The sequence below is a fragment of the Melospiza melodia genome, chromosome 7 (genome assembly GCF_035770615.1).
Source record: "Melospiza melodia melodia isolate bMelMel2 chromosome 7, bMelMel2.pri, whole genome shotgun sequence".
NCBI classification, from domain to species: domain Eukaryota; kingdom Metazoa; phylum Chordata; class Aves; order Passeriformes; family Passerellidae; genus Melospiza; species Melospiza melodia.
The window spans coordinates 28,723,516-28,742,041 of NC_086200.1; the positions used below are offsets into that span (position 1 = coordinate 28,723,516).

The window sequence follows — 18,526 nt, forward strand, 5'->3', positions numbered from 1 at the left end:
TTGTGGCCTCTGAATAAATCCCTATTTTTATTTTTTTGTATTTTATTCTTTAGCTCTGTCCAGGGTCTGTTCAGGTCACCCTTCACAAGGCCCCAGGGCTGGAGTGGTCCTTGGGAAAGCAGCAAGTGTGAGCCTGCTGTTCCCTCAGCTGCCTCCTTCCCTGGGCTGCTCCAGGAACGGCCCCACTCACACCTGAGGCTGCAAAAGCCCTTTGACACCCAGGATTTTCCCCCAGCTGGAAATACTGGGTGTTAAAACTTCATTTTTTTCCCCCTCAACTTGTTGCTTTGGTTTATTTAAACAGAGCAGATTTGGCTCTTTGCAGAGAACACAACACATGACTGAGGACACAAACACTGACGCTGCTCCCCAGCTGCTGACGGGACAGAGCCTCTCAGAAAAGCAACAAAAACTCACCCAAAAAGCTAGAAAAATGACAATTTAAACCCTTGCCAGTGCTCTGGCCACCACACCATTGTTCCCTTCCTGGTGGGAGCCAACAAAACGTCTCAGGAGCTGCAGTTTCACCTGGGCTAAGTGACCTTGGAGGGAGCAGAACATCCTCAGCTGCAGCTTCCTGAAAACACAGGAAACCTTTACAGAGAGGAAATTGGCCATCTCTACCCACTCCCAGCTGATTTAGTGCAACATTCCTGGAGAATGAGCCCAGAGAAAAGGAATTAAGCTCTATATAAACTCCATCTCAGGAAATCTCTCTGTGGAAGTTTTAGTTTTCACAGTCAGGGATGATTTTAAGCCATGTTTTATATTTCTGTTTCTAACAGACAAGACTGGAAGCAGTTCTGGTCCCACCAACATTCCTGCTGTTGGCAGCAAGATTTCCTGCTTGGAATTGTGCCTGCAAGGGGCTGACAGCACAGCAAGAGGCAGCAGCAAACACCAACCCTCAGCAATCCTGCTCCAAAATCCTGGAAAACTTCAAACCAAGATGCCACCATTGCATCCCTGCGCCTTAAACCCCCAACCAGACCCTGCTCACATTTCAGAGTTAATGGTAAAATGCATTATATGTAATTATGGGCTATTATATCTTTTATTTACCAAAACATGCTTTGTTTCTATGCCTGAGAATCCTGGTTTTCTGACAGGAGGCAGAGCTGCAGATCCCACAGGGTACCAGGGAGGAAGAGGAGAGAAGAAACACACACACAACCACCACACGGCTTTTAGGAACAAAATTTATTCCAATTTCAAACAGAGAGTTTATTTCAGGAGAAAGATATGAAAATCAATTTCCATCAGATATTTCTGTAATAAGCGTGAGTTGCCCAGCAGTCAGAGTGGGATCATTCCAAGAAACAATCCCACTCCTGGACTGGAATGAGACAGTTTGGAGTCTGAATAGATCCTGACACTGGGCATCTTATTCAGAAACTCCTTTCCCCTACCCTCTTCCCTCCCCGCCCCCCAACACGCACAACAATACATGCATTGCAAATGACAAGGTTTAAAAACAGCATTTTATATAGTATTCTTTTTAAATAGGATAATGTTTAAATTGTCTTAAATCAGGATCCTATAATATACAAGTATAACCAAATAATTTCCACCACATTGGCACTTGTAAAGAGTCTCTGGCACTACTAAAAGAAGGGGCATTGGCACAAACCATACTCTTAAAAAACTGGGTGCTGCATAACACACTTTATCTCTGCTGGACTCTAACGACCTGGGCTCTGTACAGGACAATACAATGGTCAGCACACTCTGGAAGTACTTTTTTTTTTCTTTTTTCTTTTTTTTTTTTTTTCTGTTTGTTTGGGTTTTTTTGAGTATTTTTTGTCTTTTTTTTTTTTTTTTTTTTTTTTTTTAAACCAATAAAACACATGAAGAAAAACCATAGTTGAACGCAAGGCCAACATTGCTAGGAAGCAACAACAAGAGACCAAAGAATCCAAGTGGAGGAGAAGGGAGGGAGGAAGGGCAGGAGCTGACACGCTGCAGCTGGAAGGGGCTTTTGCTCACCAGGTAGCCAAATCCACATGGGATGGTGAAGGAAAAGGGATGCTCCTCTGCTCACTGGCTTCAAGTTTCAAACTAGTTCCAAGTATGTTGGTTTCTTCGACAGAACAAAGGTTAAAAGTGCACAAGGAGCAGAGGTTGGCAAGGAGACCCAACTCCTCAGGCTCTGGATTCCCTACAACAACCCAATTTTTACCTTCCTTCTGAAAGTCACTCTCAGCCTGCAGAGAGCTCTGACAGGCCTCGCTTTCAGAAAGGTTGATACAGGCAAATTTGGTTTTTAAGGTTTGGCACTTTTGCATTTGCCAGCCAACAGAGACAGGAGCCAGTTGTGCAGGAGCACTGCACTGGCCAAGCTGGAGGCACACGAGCAGCTGCTCACTAAGGAAAGCACGTGCTGATAACACTGCAATCTTCTCACACATGATAACAGCCACAGACAACTCCAGGTGACAGGTACAGCTCTGACCCATTCCTACCCCAGTCCAGGAGGAGGTTTCACAACTCAACAAGAGCCACTGAGCAAAGCTCAGCCCTTCCCTCCCCTCCCTGCCCTGAGCCACTCCTCAGGCCCAACCCAAGCAGGTGCCCCACAAGGTGCAGCACATTTCACATTTCCCAAATCCTTGTGCCCACAGCTTCCCACCATGCAGAGTCACTCTGCAAGAGACAGATGCCAAGATCCCTCCTCCTGTGCCAGGGCAGCAGCTCTTAAAGAAAGGGGAAGGTACAAAACCAGACAAAAAAAAAAAAAAAAAAAAAAAGAAAAAGTTTCTGATTCAAGTGGAAGTACCACCATCATTCACCTTGGAAAAGAGAAACTTCTGGGAAGTTATTTTCCAAGAACCTGTGTATCTCAGTGCCAGGCTCATTGCTGGCAACAGCTGTAGTGTGAACCATTTACAAAAGGATCACAGAAGCAGAAGAGGTTGGTGCTGCTGTCTGCTTCAGAGGAACAGCACATAGAATACATTAAGATGATTATAAATTCCTCTTTATAAGACAATTTCTACAAACTGGATCATTTTGGCATAAAGATGAAAACAAAAAAAAACCAAAACAAAAAAAAAAAGCAGTAAAATTGATGCAAAGCTGTCTGACACATGGGAATCCCTCCTCATTCCTCCCAAGGATTAAATGCAGTCCAGAGCATGGCTAGTCTAAGGAGATGCTATGTTTCCCTCAGACTGGCTCTTCTGCTGTTGGTCCCATGGCTACTGTTCCACCTCGAGCTCTGGAATCACCTGGAGCAGAGCTTGCTTTGCTCTGTAGCACTCTGAGCACACAGAGGCTTCTGGAAAATGAGGGAACTAGCAACAGAATGATTCAAAATCATGTCCCTCCATGATTTAGTGTTCTAGATCAAAGCATCTTAAGCATCTCAGACAGTTAGATTTACTCTTACAACGTTGTGCAAAACACTGATGTAGTGCTCTGTCTACAAAAGAGACAAAATATCAACAGCCCCCTCCAACAGTGCAGCTCATTTTGGCTTTTTTTTTTCTACTGGCAGCCTTCGAGGGGGCAATCTGGTTGATCCAGAGAATTTGGACCCAATTCTTCTTGTTGGAATTGAAACAGGAGCATCAGTGACTGACACACACCCAGTGGGTCTCACCTCCTGCTTCCCTCTCTCTCTCCCTGCCTTGCCAATGCACTTCTTCCTCCAGGCTGGCAGCAGCACCTTGATTTGCCTCAGCTCCTGCAAAATCCAACTCTCCTCCTGCTCAGTGGAGATTCAGTGGCATTGAGAATCCACAATTTCATCTATTCTGCTTTCCAGCTGGTGCTGCTGCCTCTGTGCTGTCCTTTCAGCACCTTGATTTGCCTCAGCTCCTGCAAAACCAAACTCTCCTATGTGCAAAGGCTTCTCCTCCTGCTCAGTGGAGATTCAGTGGCATTGAGAATCCACAGTTTCATCCACTCTGCCTTCAAACTGGTGCTGCTGCCTCTGTCCTCTCCTTTCAGCACCTTGATTTGCCTCAGCTCCTGCAAAATAAAGCTTTTTAAAGCTCTCCTATGTGCAAAGGCTTCTCCTCCTGCTCAGTGGAGATTCAGGTGGCACTGAGAATCCATAACTTCATCTGTTCTGCCTTCAGACTGGTGCTGCTGCCTCTCTCCTCCTCTCCTGCTGCACCAAGTGCAGCCAGGGCAGGGCTCTCTGCATTCTGCAGCAGCCACTGCTAACAATTAATTAATTAATTAATTCATTAACCACTGCTACCACCCTGCAGCAAGGATGGGTGCAAATCCTCCAAAGAGGGGAATGCATCAACAGGAGGGACAGAACTCCCTCCCCAAGGGCCATCCTCAAGCTCCAAAAGGAACAATCCTGGCAGAGCCTCTCACCCTGCAGCTCTGGTCCTCTCCAACTCTGCAAGGCTGAGGAATTCTTACAAAGTCATTCACACACTGGCACAAAATGCAATTAAAACAAGGCTTGATTGCTATTAGGCAGCAAGAAAAGACCTAGAGGATGGCACAAGATTAAGGTTTTCAATGCAGGCAAAGTCTGATGTTGGAATGCCACAATCACTCAGTGTGCTTTTGGTAACTGCTGCATAGAGAAGTTTGCTCATTGATGTCAAAAACTCTTCCCAACAAAAACAGCTCCTCTCTGCAGACTGAGCCTTGTGCACACATGGCCACGTGCTTGTGGTGTGGGTGGGATGTGTTTGTGTGTGTGGGGAAAAAAAAATAAAAAAATGAAATAAAGGTGAAATAAAAATGAAATAAAAAAAAGAACAATTACAGTCAGGCACTTCCCCAGGCTCAGCAGCTATTGCTCCAAGAGCTTCCATCATTTGTAGTCCATGAACAAAATACAGCAACACATAGCAAACTATGTATAGAACATCAATAATTTAAAAAAAGAAAAAAATCACAGTCTCCATACCTTTTATAATTGATAACAAAAAATTACTCAGAACATATAAAGAATGGAAAAGTGATGGCTTTTTTTTTTGTTTGTTTGTTTTGCCTTTTTCTTTTTTTTTTTGCACAATAGTTGGAGAGCAATTGCTCCTCCCCAACATTTCATCACAGTGAACCATGGAGCGTGTCCTGGGGAAGGAAAGGGAAAATAGGAAGGGAAGGAAGCAGGATTAGCAAATTAATTACACCAGAGGCACCCTATAGCACAAGGCAAAGGGACCAGTAGCATTCTGCACTCCCACAGTCCAGTGAATTCACAATCTCAGCTGGAAAGTGTTGGGGATTTTTTGTTTTTCTCTACATTTACCACGGGAATGAAAGGGGGGAAAAAATAAAATGAAAAAAAAAAATAAAATAAAAGTGGCTTAGCAACAAAGGAAAGATCAAGATGAGGCTGCCTTAGCTGCTTGGCAAAAATTAAGAAGTAAGCAAGGTGCTGAAGAAATGAGGCATATCCCCGTTAACTGTGACATAAAAGCAATTTGTTAAAAATATGAAATCAACTACTCTGTGGACAGAGACATGAGACTCCAGGGTTACACCGAGCACTTGCCACTCCACAGATCAGACAATTTGCAATCATTACATCATCAAAAATTAAAACTTTTTTTTTTATCCTGTCATATTTAAAATTTCTTTTTTTTTTTTTGTTTTGTTTTTTTGTTGGTTTTTTTTTTGTTTTTTTTTTTTGTCTTTTCTTCACAAAGAAGCCTCTCAAGGGGCAAGAGCAGAGCAGGTCAAACCAGGTTGTATTCCTTCAGGTTGAGCTGTAGGATGGTGTCCTTGACAGCTGCAAAGACGAAACGGATGTTTTCTGTGTCTGTGGCACATGTGAAATGGGAATAGATGATTTTATCACTGTCGGGATTTAAATCCACAAACATCTTGAGGATGAACTCACGGGCTGCCTGGGCATCCCTCTGTGGGCCTGCAGCAAACAGAGACACCAGTGAATGCCTTCACTCCCCCACATCCAGCAGCACTTTTATCCTATGGGTTACACAGCTTTAAAGATGAAATTAAGATTATTTATGGGATTAAAGCTCCAGGAGATGAAGTGCCTTATGGTTATCAGGTGTTTAACCAAATTCCTGGGCACTTTGCAGTTTTGATGGGTCAGTTCAGCCCCTGCTTTGGAATTCAGGCCCAGGGTTGGAGCATCCACTGGGAAACAGTGGCAGATGCTGGACAGACACCTCTAAATGCTCTCCCATGGAAATGGGGTGTACATTTCTTCCTAATATCAATTTCTTCCTAATGTACAGTGAAACCAGTGAATGGTTTCAGCAGCACTTTTATCCTAAGGGTTACAGAGCTTTAAAGATGAAATTAAGATTATTTATGGGATCAAAGCTCCAGGAGATTAATTGTCTTATGCTTTTCAGGTGTCTAACCAAATCTCTGGGCACTCTGCAGTTTTGATGGGTCAGTTCACACCCTGGCTGGGAGCATCCACTGGGAAACAGTGGCAGATACTGGACAGACACCCTTAAATGCCCTCCCATGGAAATGGGGTCTACATTTCTTCCTAATATACAGTGAAACCAGTGAATGGTTTCACTCCCATGATCCAGCAGCACTTTTGTCCTATGGGTTACAGAGCTTTAAAGACAAAATTGAGATTATTTATGGGATCAAAGCTCCAGGAGATGAATCCCTGGGCACTTTGATGGGTCAGTTCAGACCCTGTTGGAATTCACACCCTGGCTGGGAGCATCCACTGGGAAACAGTGGCAGATGCTGGACAGACACCCCTAAATGCCCTCCCATGGAAATGGGGTGTACATTTCTTCCTAATATCCATTTCTTCCTAATATACAGTGAAACCAGTGAATGCTTTCACTCCCATGATCCAGCAGCACTTTTTTCCTATGGGTTACAGAGCTTTAAAGAAGAAATTAAGATTATTTATGGGATCAAAGCTCCAGGAGATGAAGTGTCTTATGCTTTTCAGGTGTCTAAGTAAATCTCTGGGCACTTTGCAGTTTTGATGGGTCAGTTCAGACCCTGGCTGGGAGCATCCACTGGGAAACAGTGGCAGATGCTGGACAGCAGCACTTTTTTCCTAAGGGTTACAGAGCTTTAAAGAAGAAATTAAGATTATTTATGGGATCAAAGCTCCAGGAGATGAATCCCTGGGCACTTTGCAGTTTTGATGGGTCAGTTCAGACCCTGCTTTGGAATTCACACCCTGGCTGGGAGCATCCACTGGGAAGCAGTGGCAGATGCTGGACAGACACCCCTAAATGCTCTCCCATGGAAATGGGGTCTACATTTCTTCCTATTATACAGGTGGATCTCACAGTCTGAAAGACACAAGCGTGAATTTTGGAAATAAGAGTTACTGCCAGTCAAAATACAGTCAGTCCGATCCAGATGGTCACCTCACAGGAGCTAAAAATGCAGATTTTGGCCAGCTTTTAATTCACATTGCTGACAAGTCCCCAGAAAAATAATCACCTAGTACAATTTCTTTCACTGCTGTTATTGTATGGCAAATACCATCTCTTGAGAGGAAATCTGATGGGCAAGCTCCCACTCACAGGCCATGCTGCATCCTTGAAGGAGCTGCTTGCAGGGTAAAATGGAAGCACAGGACAGCCCTGGAAGCTGGGATGTGTCTCCAGCTGTTAAAGCTCCATCTGAAGTTTGGAACCCAACCAACTCCATCCCCTGTTTGGGAAGCAGCTCTTCACCCATTCCCAACCTGCTGGAAAAACTTGAGCTCCAAGCAGGAACTCCAGATGTGGGAGGACACACCAACACAATTCCACTGGTCCTCTAAATAGTAAAAGCTGTTTGCAAGATGGTAATTCTTCCTTTACTTCATATTTTTTAAGCAAATAATTGCAGAATTAGAGCATGGCAAGAAGAGTATTGCCTGATTTATCCTCCACCACTTTGATTTTATTTTCAGCCCTGTACAGATGTGTTACCAACCAGCTTTAAATGCACTCAGCTGAAGAGCCTGAAATAATATTTTGGCTAAGGAGTTTTGTTTCAGATGGGAAATTCTCTGTTTCACATAGATATTATTTCCCCACAACAGCAGATGGATCTCTGCTAATAAGCTAATAAGAATTTCAAGCTGCAGAAGATTTTGGTTTTAGCACCATCATTTAAACAACTTGACCAGTTGGTTTCTCAAAACAAAGACTGAAATCACCTCTTAACTAGAGGGTTAAAAGATCCAGAATATCAGGAAATTGTCATGGGTATGAAACTGGTTTTATGTAGAAGTTAGACTTCCATTGTGCACATTGGAGGGGATAATTCTTCATTTAGGAGAGGCTCATTATTTCATCATCTTACCAGATTCCACTTCTCTATGCACAATTAAGATAATTTTTGTGATGTTTTCTTATTGCTGTAGGCATTTTTTCTCCAATTAATGCTTTTTCCACTTCTGAGTGTTCTTTAAAAAAATAAATAAATTTTAACCAAATCACCTCCACCCCACCAAGTGTTCCCTCTTAAAATCCACTCACCATCAAACTCTGGGAAATAGTCAACAAGGTGGGAATACAGGATCTTGTCTTCCAACAAATCTTTCTTGTTGAGAAAGAGGATAACAGAAGAGTTTTGGAACCATGGATAAGTTATAATGGTTCGAAAGAGAGCTTTACTCTCTTCCATCCGGTTCTGAAAGCAGAAAAACAAAACCCTGTTTGCACAGAGGAGCACTAAAATCCCTTTTTTGCTGAAGGAATTCAGCATCTCAAACATTATACACAAAATGTTTTGGTCCCAGGTAGATTCTGGTTCAAGCTGGATCAGTAAATGGAAAGGAAATGCAAAATCTGAGGGACTCGAGGTTCATTTATTTGCCAAGCTTTTCACATCAAAAGATTTAAAAGTCATTTTTGCTTTAACAATCATGTGAGAGCACTGTCCAATGGTACCTTGTGAGCATATTTTGTCTACTAGAAAAAGAGCAACCATTTTTATCTAACAGCACGGTTTTGATCTATTAGCAAGTGCTAAAATTCAGATTTGCACCTTCAAAGAGTGCAGTCAGCACCTCCCAGGACAGCAAAGCCTGAAGTAACTCAGTGCAGGAGGGAAAGGGGTGATTTAGGAGCACAGTGCATGGCACAGGGGACTTGGAAACTGCAGATAATTTCATTTTTCACTTGACAAGTCCAGATGATTTGAATGCCCTCTGCTTTTTCCATCCTCAGGGACATCATGACCTGTGGAGGCTCATGTTCCCTTTGCAACAAGAACTGAAGGCCAAAACCAATAAGAGCAGCTAATCCAACTTGGCACCAAGCAGCTGGGTACCAGCCTTTGAGGAAATACAAAGAAATTCCTCCCTCTTTCCCTTTCTTCCTTCTGCAGAGTTCCCACTCTTTGGCTCACCTCATTATCAGATTCCACCAGAACTTGGTCATATTCACTAAGTGCTACTAAAAACATGATGGAAGTCACATTTTCAAAGCAATGGATCCACTTCCTTCGTTCTGATCTCTGACCTCCAACATCCACCATTCTAAAGAAGAGAAGTAAATAAGAATATCACAGAGGTAGCAAAGGAGCAGCAAACAATGAGAATTCATTTGGTTTTTTACCATTCCTGTTAACTGGCAAAGGGGTGTGACAGCATCTGCCTGTTTCAAATTTACAAAACCATCAAATTTACAAAATATGGTCCAGAAATACAGCAAACTGAAAGAATGGCCACAGGTGAGTGATGCCAAATTCACCCTTCACCATTTTTGTTGCATTCTGCTCTGGTTTGCTCAGCAGCAGCAGCCCTGAGTCTGAAAAGACAAGTCCTTCAAAACTGTGCTCTGTCACGTGAGCAAACTATTTTTATTTTTAATTAAAGCACCTGCTTGCCTCAAAGCTTCTCCCCCACCCAAATCTTTCTTTAGTTGTTACACTTTTATTGGAATGTGCTGTTTAACAGTCAAGCACTTCAGCCTCTCAATTTCAAGTCTCACCTGTACACTAAAGTTATTCTGGCACTCACCTGAAGTGCCACACGGGGTTCACCTTTGAGAAAATCCTACACCTACTCCCAGTTGTTTTTTTTTTGCTGTTTTTCTACTCAGCAAAACAGAACAGGGAGAGGAGAATTCTGCATTTCTGTAACCAAATGGTTTAAGAGAGGGGATGCAGGTTCCTTTATTCCTCTCTGGCAATGGCACAGTGTGGTGGGGAAGGGCAGAGAGAAACACAGGAATATTGCTGGGTTGAGCCTGGTCATGCCAGGCTCAGTTTCTGGTTTAAGCTTGCAAAGATCCTCTTGCTGCAGCAACTTTTGGTGCCACCCTGAGAGCACAAGGTGGGCACAGAAAATCAGCTCTCAAAGCAGGTGCTGTGTACAAAGAAGAATTTCTGCACAAAACGTGTCAGCCCTTGGTGGCTTCAGCTCTCAACACATCCCTCAGCTGCCTCACAAATCACAATTTCAGCAGTGCAATCCTTCCCAGGAAGGACACCAAGATGGTTCCCTGGGTTGTGAAGTGTGACTGAATCAAAAGCAGGTTGAGTTGTGAATTTTGAGTTGTGAATTTTGAGTTTTCTGACAGCCAAAACATCAGACCACCCATCACACATCCACTAAAACCACGTGGACACACTGAAACAAGCCCCAATTTATCCTTCCTGAAACCATGTCCCTGCTGAGCAGTAACATGAAGACACCTCCAGTACCTGAAGATAATGTTCTCTAGGTCAAAGAGGTACTCTATGATCCCAGTTTTAGGGACTCTAACCTGTGGCACATCTTGCTGAGTTGCCTCAAAAATCACAATTTCAGCAGGGCAATCCTTCCCAGGAAGGACACCAAGATGGTTCCCTGGGTTGTGAAGTGTCACTGATTCAAAAGCAAGTTGAGTTGTGAATTTTGAGTTGTGAATTTTCAGTTTTCTGAGTTTCCAAAACATCAGACCACCCCAATTAGAGCAGCATCCATCACATATCCACTGAAACAAGCCCAAATTTATCCTTCCTGAAACCATCTTCCTGCTGAGCAGTAACATGAAGACACCTCCAGTACCTGAAGATAATGTTCTCTAGGTCAAAGGGATATTCTATAATCCTGGTTGTAGGGACTCTAACCTGTGGCACACCTTGCTGAGTTGCCTCAAAAATCACAATTTCAGCAGTGCAATCCTTCCCAGGAAGGACACCAAGATGGCTCCCTGGGTTGTGAAGTGTCACTGATTCAAAAGCAAGTTGAGTTGTAAATTTTTTGAGTTTTCTGAGTTTCCACAACATCAGACCACCCCAATCAGAACATCACACATCCACTAAAACAAGCCCCAATTTATCCTTCCTGAAACCATGTCCCAGCTGAGCTGTAACACGAGGACACCTCAGTACCTGAAGATAATGTTCTCTAGGTCAAAGGGATATTCTATAATCCTGGTTGTAGGGACTCTAACCTGTGGCACATCTTGCTGAGTTGCCTCAAAATTTCAGCAGTGCAAGGACACCAAGATGGTTCAAAATTTTGCCTCAAAATTTCAGCAGTGCAAGGACACCAAGATGGTTCCCTGGGTTTGGAAGTGTCACTGATTCAAAAGCAGGTTGAGTTCTGAATTTTGAGTTGTGAATTTTGAGTTTTCTGAGTTTCCACAACATCAGACCACCACACATCCACACTTGAAGCAAGCCCCAATTTATCCTTCCTGAAACCATGTCCCTGCTGAGCTGTAACACGAGGACACCTCCAGTACCTGAAGATAATGTTCTCTAGGTCAAAGGGGTACTCTATGATCCCGGTTGTAGGGACTCTAACCCGTAGCACATCTTGCTGAGTTGGTAGATATCCTGGGGTGGCAATACGATCCACATCGCTGAGATAGCTGCAAACAGGACAGTGGAAAAAAAAAAATAACAAAGGAAAAAGGAAAAAAAAAACTACCTTAGGTTGCAGCATATAAAGATACAGATGGACAAATTGCTACGTGAAGTCTTTCTGTAGAGTAATGAGAAAGGCAGAAGTTGTCTGAATTATTTTAAATATGATGTGGAAAGTAATTAGAAAATATTTTTGGGGAACAGTAATTCACCAGCCAGATCCACTACAAACACCTTTATCCACTCTGTATAGGAGTGGGGAATACAATCTTTACAACAGAGGAAGTTTAGATGCTTTATGTTTCAGGATCAAGTCTCATCTGAGGTTTTCTACTTATAAATGTAGAAACACCCTCTGCACATTGCCAAACTTAATGGATTTGTAATTAATAAAATCTGAGTTACACATGGCAAACTTGATGAGAAGGAGCAGCTCTCCTGCTGCCCAAGAGCCAGGATCAATACAGATGGAATAATGTGGAGATTCTGGCCTCAGGTACATCCTGAAGCAGATGCATGAACACCTCAGACTCCCAGGAAAAGCAGCAAATAATAAGGAAATAAACTCTGGACTTTCATTAATAAATAAATAAATTTGTTGGAGCATCACTCCCACCACAAGCATGCCACTGATTGTGTACTTACTATTTAGCTGAGTCAGAAAGTTGATATTCTCTTCTCCTGTCATAACACTCTTGTATTCCAGGGTCATTCCACAATGTTTTAATTGCACTTACATATGGCTGCTCAAATGTCATGACCTTTTCTACATCCACTTCTCTGATCAGCACTGCATTGGCCTGGAGATTGAAAAGAAGAAGAAAAGAGAGAAAAATTTAAAATAAACCCCAGAACTGGGGGGTATAAAAACCCTACAATGGCTAAGCAAAGTAACTACCATAGCTTGTGGTGTTTGTGAGGTGATTATCCACACCTAGGGGCTCTTTCCAATGCCCCAAATAAATAAAAAACAAAATGAAGTTCTGCACAGGTTACAGCCAGCAAAATCTGGCAGATTTTATTTATCAGAACCCCTCCACCATGCCTCACATAAAGCACAGGGAAAGATTTCTCACAGTCAGCCTGTTCTCACCACAGACAGGAAAGGGGCACCATCTAATCCCTACAAATAATTACTCAAAATTAAATATTCAAAACTCAAGGCTCCAAGACATTCTGTGATAGGTCAGATTAAACACAACTTCAAAATATTAAGGATACTAAGGATTAAAAAAAGCAAAATATGCTAAAAAAAATCTATTTTCCTGGCATGCCCTCACTCTCACTGTCCTCCCCCTCAAAAAGAGAAAATAATTTAGATCAGATCTGTCTAAAATTAATTCCTGGTCCTAAAATCAGCATGTTTCTGTGGTTGAGACCAAAATTCTTCAAGAAAGGTTTGTAGCCTTGGTCAGTAGCTATCAGAAAAACAGAAGCATTGCAGAAACAGGGGTAACCACCAGCACAGGTCTGCATCTTTTGGGTCCAGCATGGATTTTGCCAGTTTCAAGTTGCAATAAAAAAAGGAGCACATGAAAAGAAACATATTTAATAACTCTGAATCCTTGAAATGAGTAAAAAAACCACCTCTCCTATCCCTTCCTATCCCACAACTCACTAGGCACATCATGCACCAACCATGCAAAATTCTTCTGTCCCTTAACACAACCAAGTAAAAGGAGTTGGGTATCAAGAAAATGCCATAAAAAGTTTATAGAAAAGAGTTCAGGGATGTTGAGGTTGCAATGCAGAAAAACACAAAGAAACAAAACCTCAAAATCCTCACTGACTAAAGATTTGTCCAAAAACTGACCAACTTACCTTGTTCTGTTCATATTTGTACAGAATCTTCAGGGTTTCCATGGCTCTTATCATAGACTGCATGGCAGTGAAGATGTTTTGGTACACCAGCTTGGTGAAGCCTTTTTTGTCCTCTTCAGAGTAGCCTGAGCCATGAATTATACGCATTTGCTTAATGAACGTGCTCTTCCCACTCTCCCCAGTGCCTACAGGATGCAAAAAAGTGAATTAGGAGCCACCAGCAGCAAAATCCACCACAGATAAAAGCTCTTATCACTACACCCAAGCACACAACCCTCTTTTTGTCACTTAAAAGGCAGCCTGGAAGGAAGACACCTTGTCCTTTGCAGCAGCCTTCAAAAGTAGCTCTGGTACTTATTCCAAATCTCACATTACAGCCACTCCCACACGTCCTGCGTCAAGGGGCCCTTGCCCGTCACACCTGACCTATTCCCAGATACTCCAGCAAGATGCTACAACAGCCAGGAAGGGCCTGGACACACTCTCAAGGCAGGAAAAGTGCCACAAACCCAGCAGTGAATGGTCAGGGGAAGCCCAGCAAGCAGCAAATTTTGTTTCGTTCTAAATTGGCACAGAACGTTTTCTACGCGGGAAGGGAAGAAGCGAACGCAACAGGAACAAAATAAATCAACTCCAAAAGAGAACTGAGCTGAAGAAACTCTGAAGAAGGCAGGCAGCACATGTGTAGCCCTTGCAGCCCAAATTTTTGCTCCCTGTGGCAGGATTGCTGTGGAGGGGAGAGAGTTAAAAATGGCGTCTGGCAGGGAGAGCAGAGTAGGCCACTGCTCCAGCTGTCGGTGCCGTGCCTGGGTCCCCACGGGCTGCAGGCTGCTCTGCGAGGCCACTGCTTCCTTCTCCTCCTCCTCTTGCAGGTTTTACTGCCGGCCTGGGAGCAGATGGGAGGGCAGGACGCGGCGCAGGGCAGCGCTTCCTGCACCGTCACTCGGGCAGGTCCTTTCCACTCCTACGTTTATGGCCCCGCGCAGGAGTGTCACTCGGCATGCGAAGGCCACCAGATGATACCGAAGGACAGGAGGAGCTTTCTAACAGGGGGAGCAGGAGGGGAAAACGCCATCAGAGGGTGGACAGGCAGTCAGAGAGGATTGCTGAATTCACAATTCAACCCCTGGTGACACCGCCCCGTGAGGGGACAGCCAGGCCAGGTCTCACTTGGGATCAGCTCAGCTCCACGTTTCAGCAGCCTAAATGGACACCACTACATTTCTGTGGACTGCTTCTGCTCAATCTTCTAAAATTTGTTATCATTATGCAGGATATTGATAAAATACCCACACCTCTCTAACACAGTGGCCCAGCTCACCTGACTACACAGACCAAAAAACTCAAAATATATCATGTCAGTGATACAAATCCTTGTGACCTGGAGTTAAAATGTTGGCAGAGCCCTAAAGGCACCACCAGATCCTCCTCACACTAAGGAAGAGATGGATTCAGACAGGATCTCATTCATCCCAATACACAATTAATACTCCCATGTAGATACTCAGTTACTCATTTTATCTTGGTAGGTTAAAAGGCAAACAAATAAAAAATGCCCAGATAAAAAGCAACAAGCACCCAACTATGTTGAAATGAACAGCAAGAACTGACAGAAATCACCTCAGCAGTCAGAAATTAATATTATAGACACCATCAAATTGCAGCAAACTACCTCCATCTTGAATACAAAGGTGAACCCCAAGTGGGGGAAAAACTGGAAACTCAGATCTTTTGTGGTTTCTGTCACTGTGGTGAGAAATACTTCCTTGTCTTTTACCACAGTGACCAAAACTGAGAGAAAAAAAAAAAAAAGGTGGTGCTTCAAAGCATTTTAACAATGAAAATATAAAAGAAACCTCAACACCAGACCTTTGCTTGCCTCAGGACTTATGGGTTCAAACACAAATTCTTCCTGTCGCTCCATCACTGCCCTTTTTTGGTTTTGGGGGTTGGTTTTGCTCATTGATGGTGGGTTTTTGGTTTGGTTTTGGGTTTTTTGAAAGTTGCCTTTTGCTCTCCCTGAGGCACAGCACTACACCAGCAGGTGACAAGCTCTGGTGGGCAAGATTTACAACTCTCAGGGCACAAAGTCCTTTTTAATATGACAGGGGATAAGCTGAATTCATCACTTCTTCTTCCAATATATGAAAGCAGCAGAGTTTACAGTAACTTCCTCATGATCCCCCAGTAAATACATTGCTCAGTCAACAATATCCCATGCTTAATCACAAATAATTTTTGTACAAAACATCCTCCCCACCCAGTAAAAAGACAAATTCCTACTTTGTACCAGATGTCAACGTCCAACACCTTGAATTTCTTATTAACAGGTTCATCATTGATTAGCAATGTTATTCTTCACCTTAATTTCCTGTTTTAGGCTTCAACAAAGTAACTGTCACCAGATGTAGTGACAAGAAAAACATAACAGTTTCTACAAGGTGGAAACTCCCTCCACACACTCAAAATTTTGGAGGTTTTGGGAAAGCCCCCTCATTGAGCCAATCATTAATATTTGTAAATATAAGAACTGCATAAAACAGAGAACACAGGGAGAGAGAACACAGGTTACCTGTGCCAGCTGAAGGTGGGCAATGTGCTGTGACCAGTGAAAAGCATCCTGCAAAAATTGTCTACACCTAAAATGTTGCTTATCCATTAATAACCACCTTCTATATGTTTTTTGGTTTTTTTTTAATCTGATGCAGAATCTGTATCTTTTAGAAAAGCAGAAAGGATTCTTGAGCAATTTGAATTCTTTCTAAAGTGAAATATTTAGATCCAGTGGGATCTTCTTAACCCAGATCCATCCTATAGCGACAACCTATTTTGACACAGCTGCTTCTGTGGGACTGCTTTTAGGGAAGCATGAGAGTGAGGGACAAGAAGCCTTACAGAAACTGCCACAGCATCTCCAAAGAGCAGAAAAAGCCCTCAATTTTACCTTTCACACAAAGAATAGCAATACATTAATTGTGAAGGCTTTGGGGTGAAAAGGAAAGCCCTGGGGTTTATTTGACATTTATCACCAGGTATCAGTGTTGGTACTGGAGCCCTCCAAGGGGCTGGGCACACAGAGTCTCCCCCCACTTCTGCAAAGTATTTTTTTTTTTTTTTTTTTCCACAAGGGTCAGCCTCCTTCCTCAGCTGGACCTTAATGGCTTGTCAACAGATCCATCAGATCCGCTTCAGATTTCGTCTCAAGATAATACAATATTCATGACACAAAGCAGGATATATCCGACACACAAGCAACGCTAAATCACGGCACGCACGAAAACTGAAACTTCAGCTCAAATTTTGGGGCTACCTAGGCACGAACACCAAACTCACGCCTGCAAGCCTCAGTTTGCAGCAGATTACCCATCCCTGGAAACTCATCTGAGCACGGCACAGATGAAACTCCTGTTTCCAGCCTCAGACCTAGATTCTCAGGGCTGCACAGGTGATCTGCACCTCCGAACACCACGGGCATCTCCTCACTGTGCATTCCCACTAACAGGGGAATGTCTGTCCCTGACAGAACCTCCACACCGCCCTGCCCGGCCCTTGCCCCAGGGGAAACTCTGCCTTTAGGAGCTGCAGGCCCGTTTTTCCACACATCCTGAAAAGCACCAAATTACAATTACACCAAATCCACCAGCGGATTCCCACACGCCACCCGAGCCCAGCGCACTGCTGAGAAACCTCTCCCCGAGACAAATTCACAAATTCGTGCGTGCCCGCCCTCAGCACCAGGAATTCCAGCCGCTTAGTTCCTGCTCGTGTCAAAACCCATTTTGACAGCGAACGCATCACAAAATCAAACAAAGGGCAGCCAATGAGGCGGCCGCCCCGCACGGCTCGGGAGCGGCCCCGAGCGCCGGGCTTGAGGCGGGGATGGCTCCCGCCGCTTCCCCGCCACACCCGCTCCCCGCCCGGCCCGGCCACCCGGACCTGCCGAGCCCCGGGCCGGGCCCCGCGGCAGCCGCTGAGGCGGGACCGGCGCCGCGCTCCGCACGGACTCGCTCCCTCACTCACCCAGCAGCAGCAGCTTCAGCTCGCGGCGAGCGTCGCGCTTGTCCCTCCGCAGCTGCTTCTCGATCTCGGCGTTGATGCGCTTCGACTCCTTCACCTCGTCGCTCAGGCAACAGGCCATCATGGACTCCAGAGTCATGGTCGCGCCGCGGCCGGGACGCCCCCGCCCACCCCCCCACCCCCCCGGCACCGACCACCGTTCTCCGCACGGCCGGCAGCGCCCGGCCCGGCCCGGTCCCGCGTCCCGCGCCCCCTTCCCTCCCCACCCTCCCGCCCTGCGCGGCGCCGGCCCGGCCCGGCCTCGCCCCGGCCCCGAGTGCTGCGGCCGGGCCCAGCGCCAGCGCCGCCGCCGCCGCCCCCGCGCCGCTCTCGCCCGGCTGCGCCGCCGCTCCCTCCGCACGGCTCCGCCGAGACACCGACGAGCCGGCGCAACCCAACCCGCTGCCGCCGAAAACAAGCGCTGACTGACAGCGGCCGGGGCCAATGGGAGAGCGCGGCGCGCAGCGGGGCGGGCCCGGACGGGAGGGACGCGGCGCCGCAGCCAATGGGAGCGCAGGGTTTGGTTGGCCGGTCGCGGGGGAGGGGGGCGCACGGACGCGCGTTCCTGGAGCGGGGCGGGGCCGCCGGGCATTGTGGGAAGGTGGCGGACCGGGCGCCCATGGCGGGGCGGGCCGGGATGGGAGCGGAGCCTCCCGTGACCGGGTGCGGCCGGGCCCAGCGCGGAGCCGCCGTCTCCCCTCGCCCGCTACGGGCCCGCGGTTGGGCCACGCCGGCGGGTGGGGCCTTGGAGGCCGCTGGGATGACGGCACAGGGCGGGCCCGGGGCTGCCGCGGTGCCCGGAGCGGGCCGGGCCCGAGCTGTGAGGGACGGGTGCGGCTCAGCCCGCAGACCCCGCCGGCCCAGCCCAGCCCTCACAGCCGAGCTGCGAGAGGCTGAGGCCTCACGGGCCGACCCTGTG

General features: G+C 45.7%; 1 protein-coding gene across 1 annotated transcript; it reads right to left on the minus strand.

Moving 5' to 3' along the window:
• Window positions 1-1,185: 1,185 nt before the first annotated feature.
• On the minus strand, window positions 1,186-17,731 carry GNA11 (G protein subunit alpha 11). The gene is made up of 7 exons (XM_063160957.1): window positions 17,572-17,731; window positions 13,552-13,736; window positions 12,376-12,530; window positions 11,607-11,735; window positions 9,280-9,409; window positions 8,406-8,559; window positions 1,186-5,845 (listed from the first exon to the last, which is right to left on the minus strand). The coding sequence occupies exons 1-7, from the start codon at window positions 17,705-17,707 to the stop codon at window positions 5,655-5,657; spliced, it is 1,080 nt and encodes a 359-aa protein (XP_063017027.1). The 5' UTR covers window positions 17,708-17,731; the 3' UTR covers window positions 1,186-5,654.
• Window positions 17,732-18,526: the final 795 nt, after the last annotated feature.

Coding starts and splice junctions, on each gene's coding strand:
- GNA11 (XM_063160957.1), bottom strand. CDS start 17,707: ATGACTCTGGAGTCCATGATGGCCTGTTGCCTGAGCGACGAGGTGAAG. Junction 12,531..13,551: donor ACAAATATGAACAGAACAAG/GTAAGTTGGTCA, acceptor TTCAATCTCCAG/GCCAATGCAGTGCTGATCAG. Junction 9,410..11,606: donor CTAGAGAACATTATCTTCAG/GTACTGGAGGTG, acceptor TCTCTTCTTTAG/AATGGTGGATGTTGGAGGTC.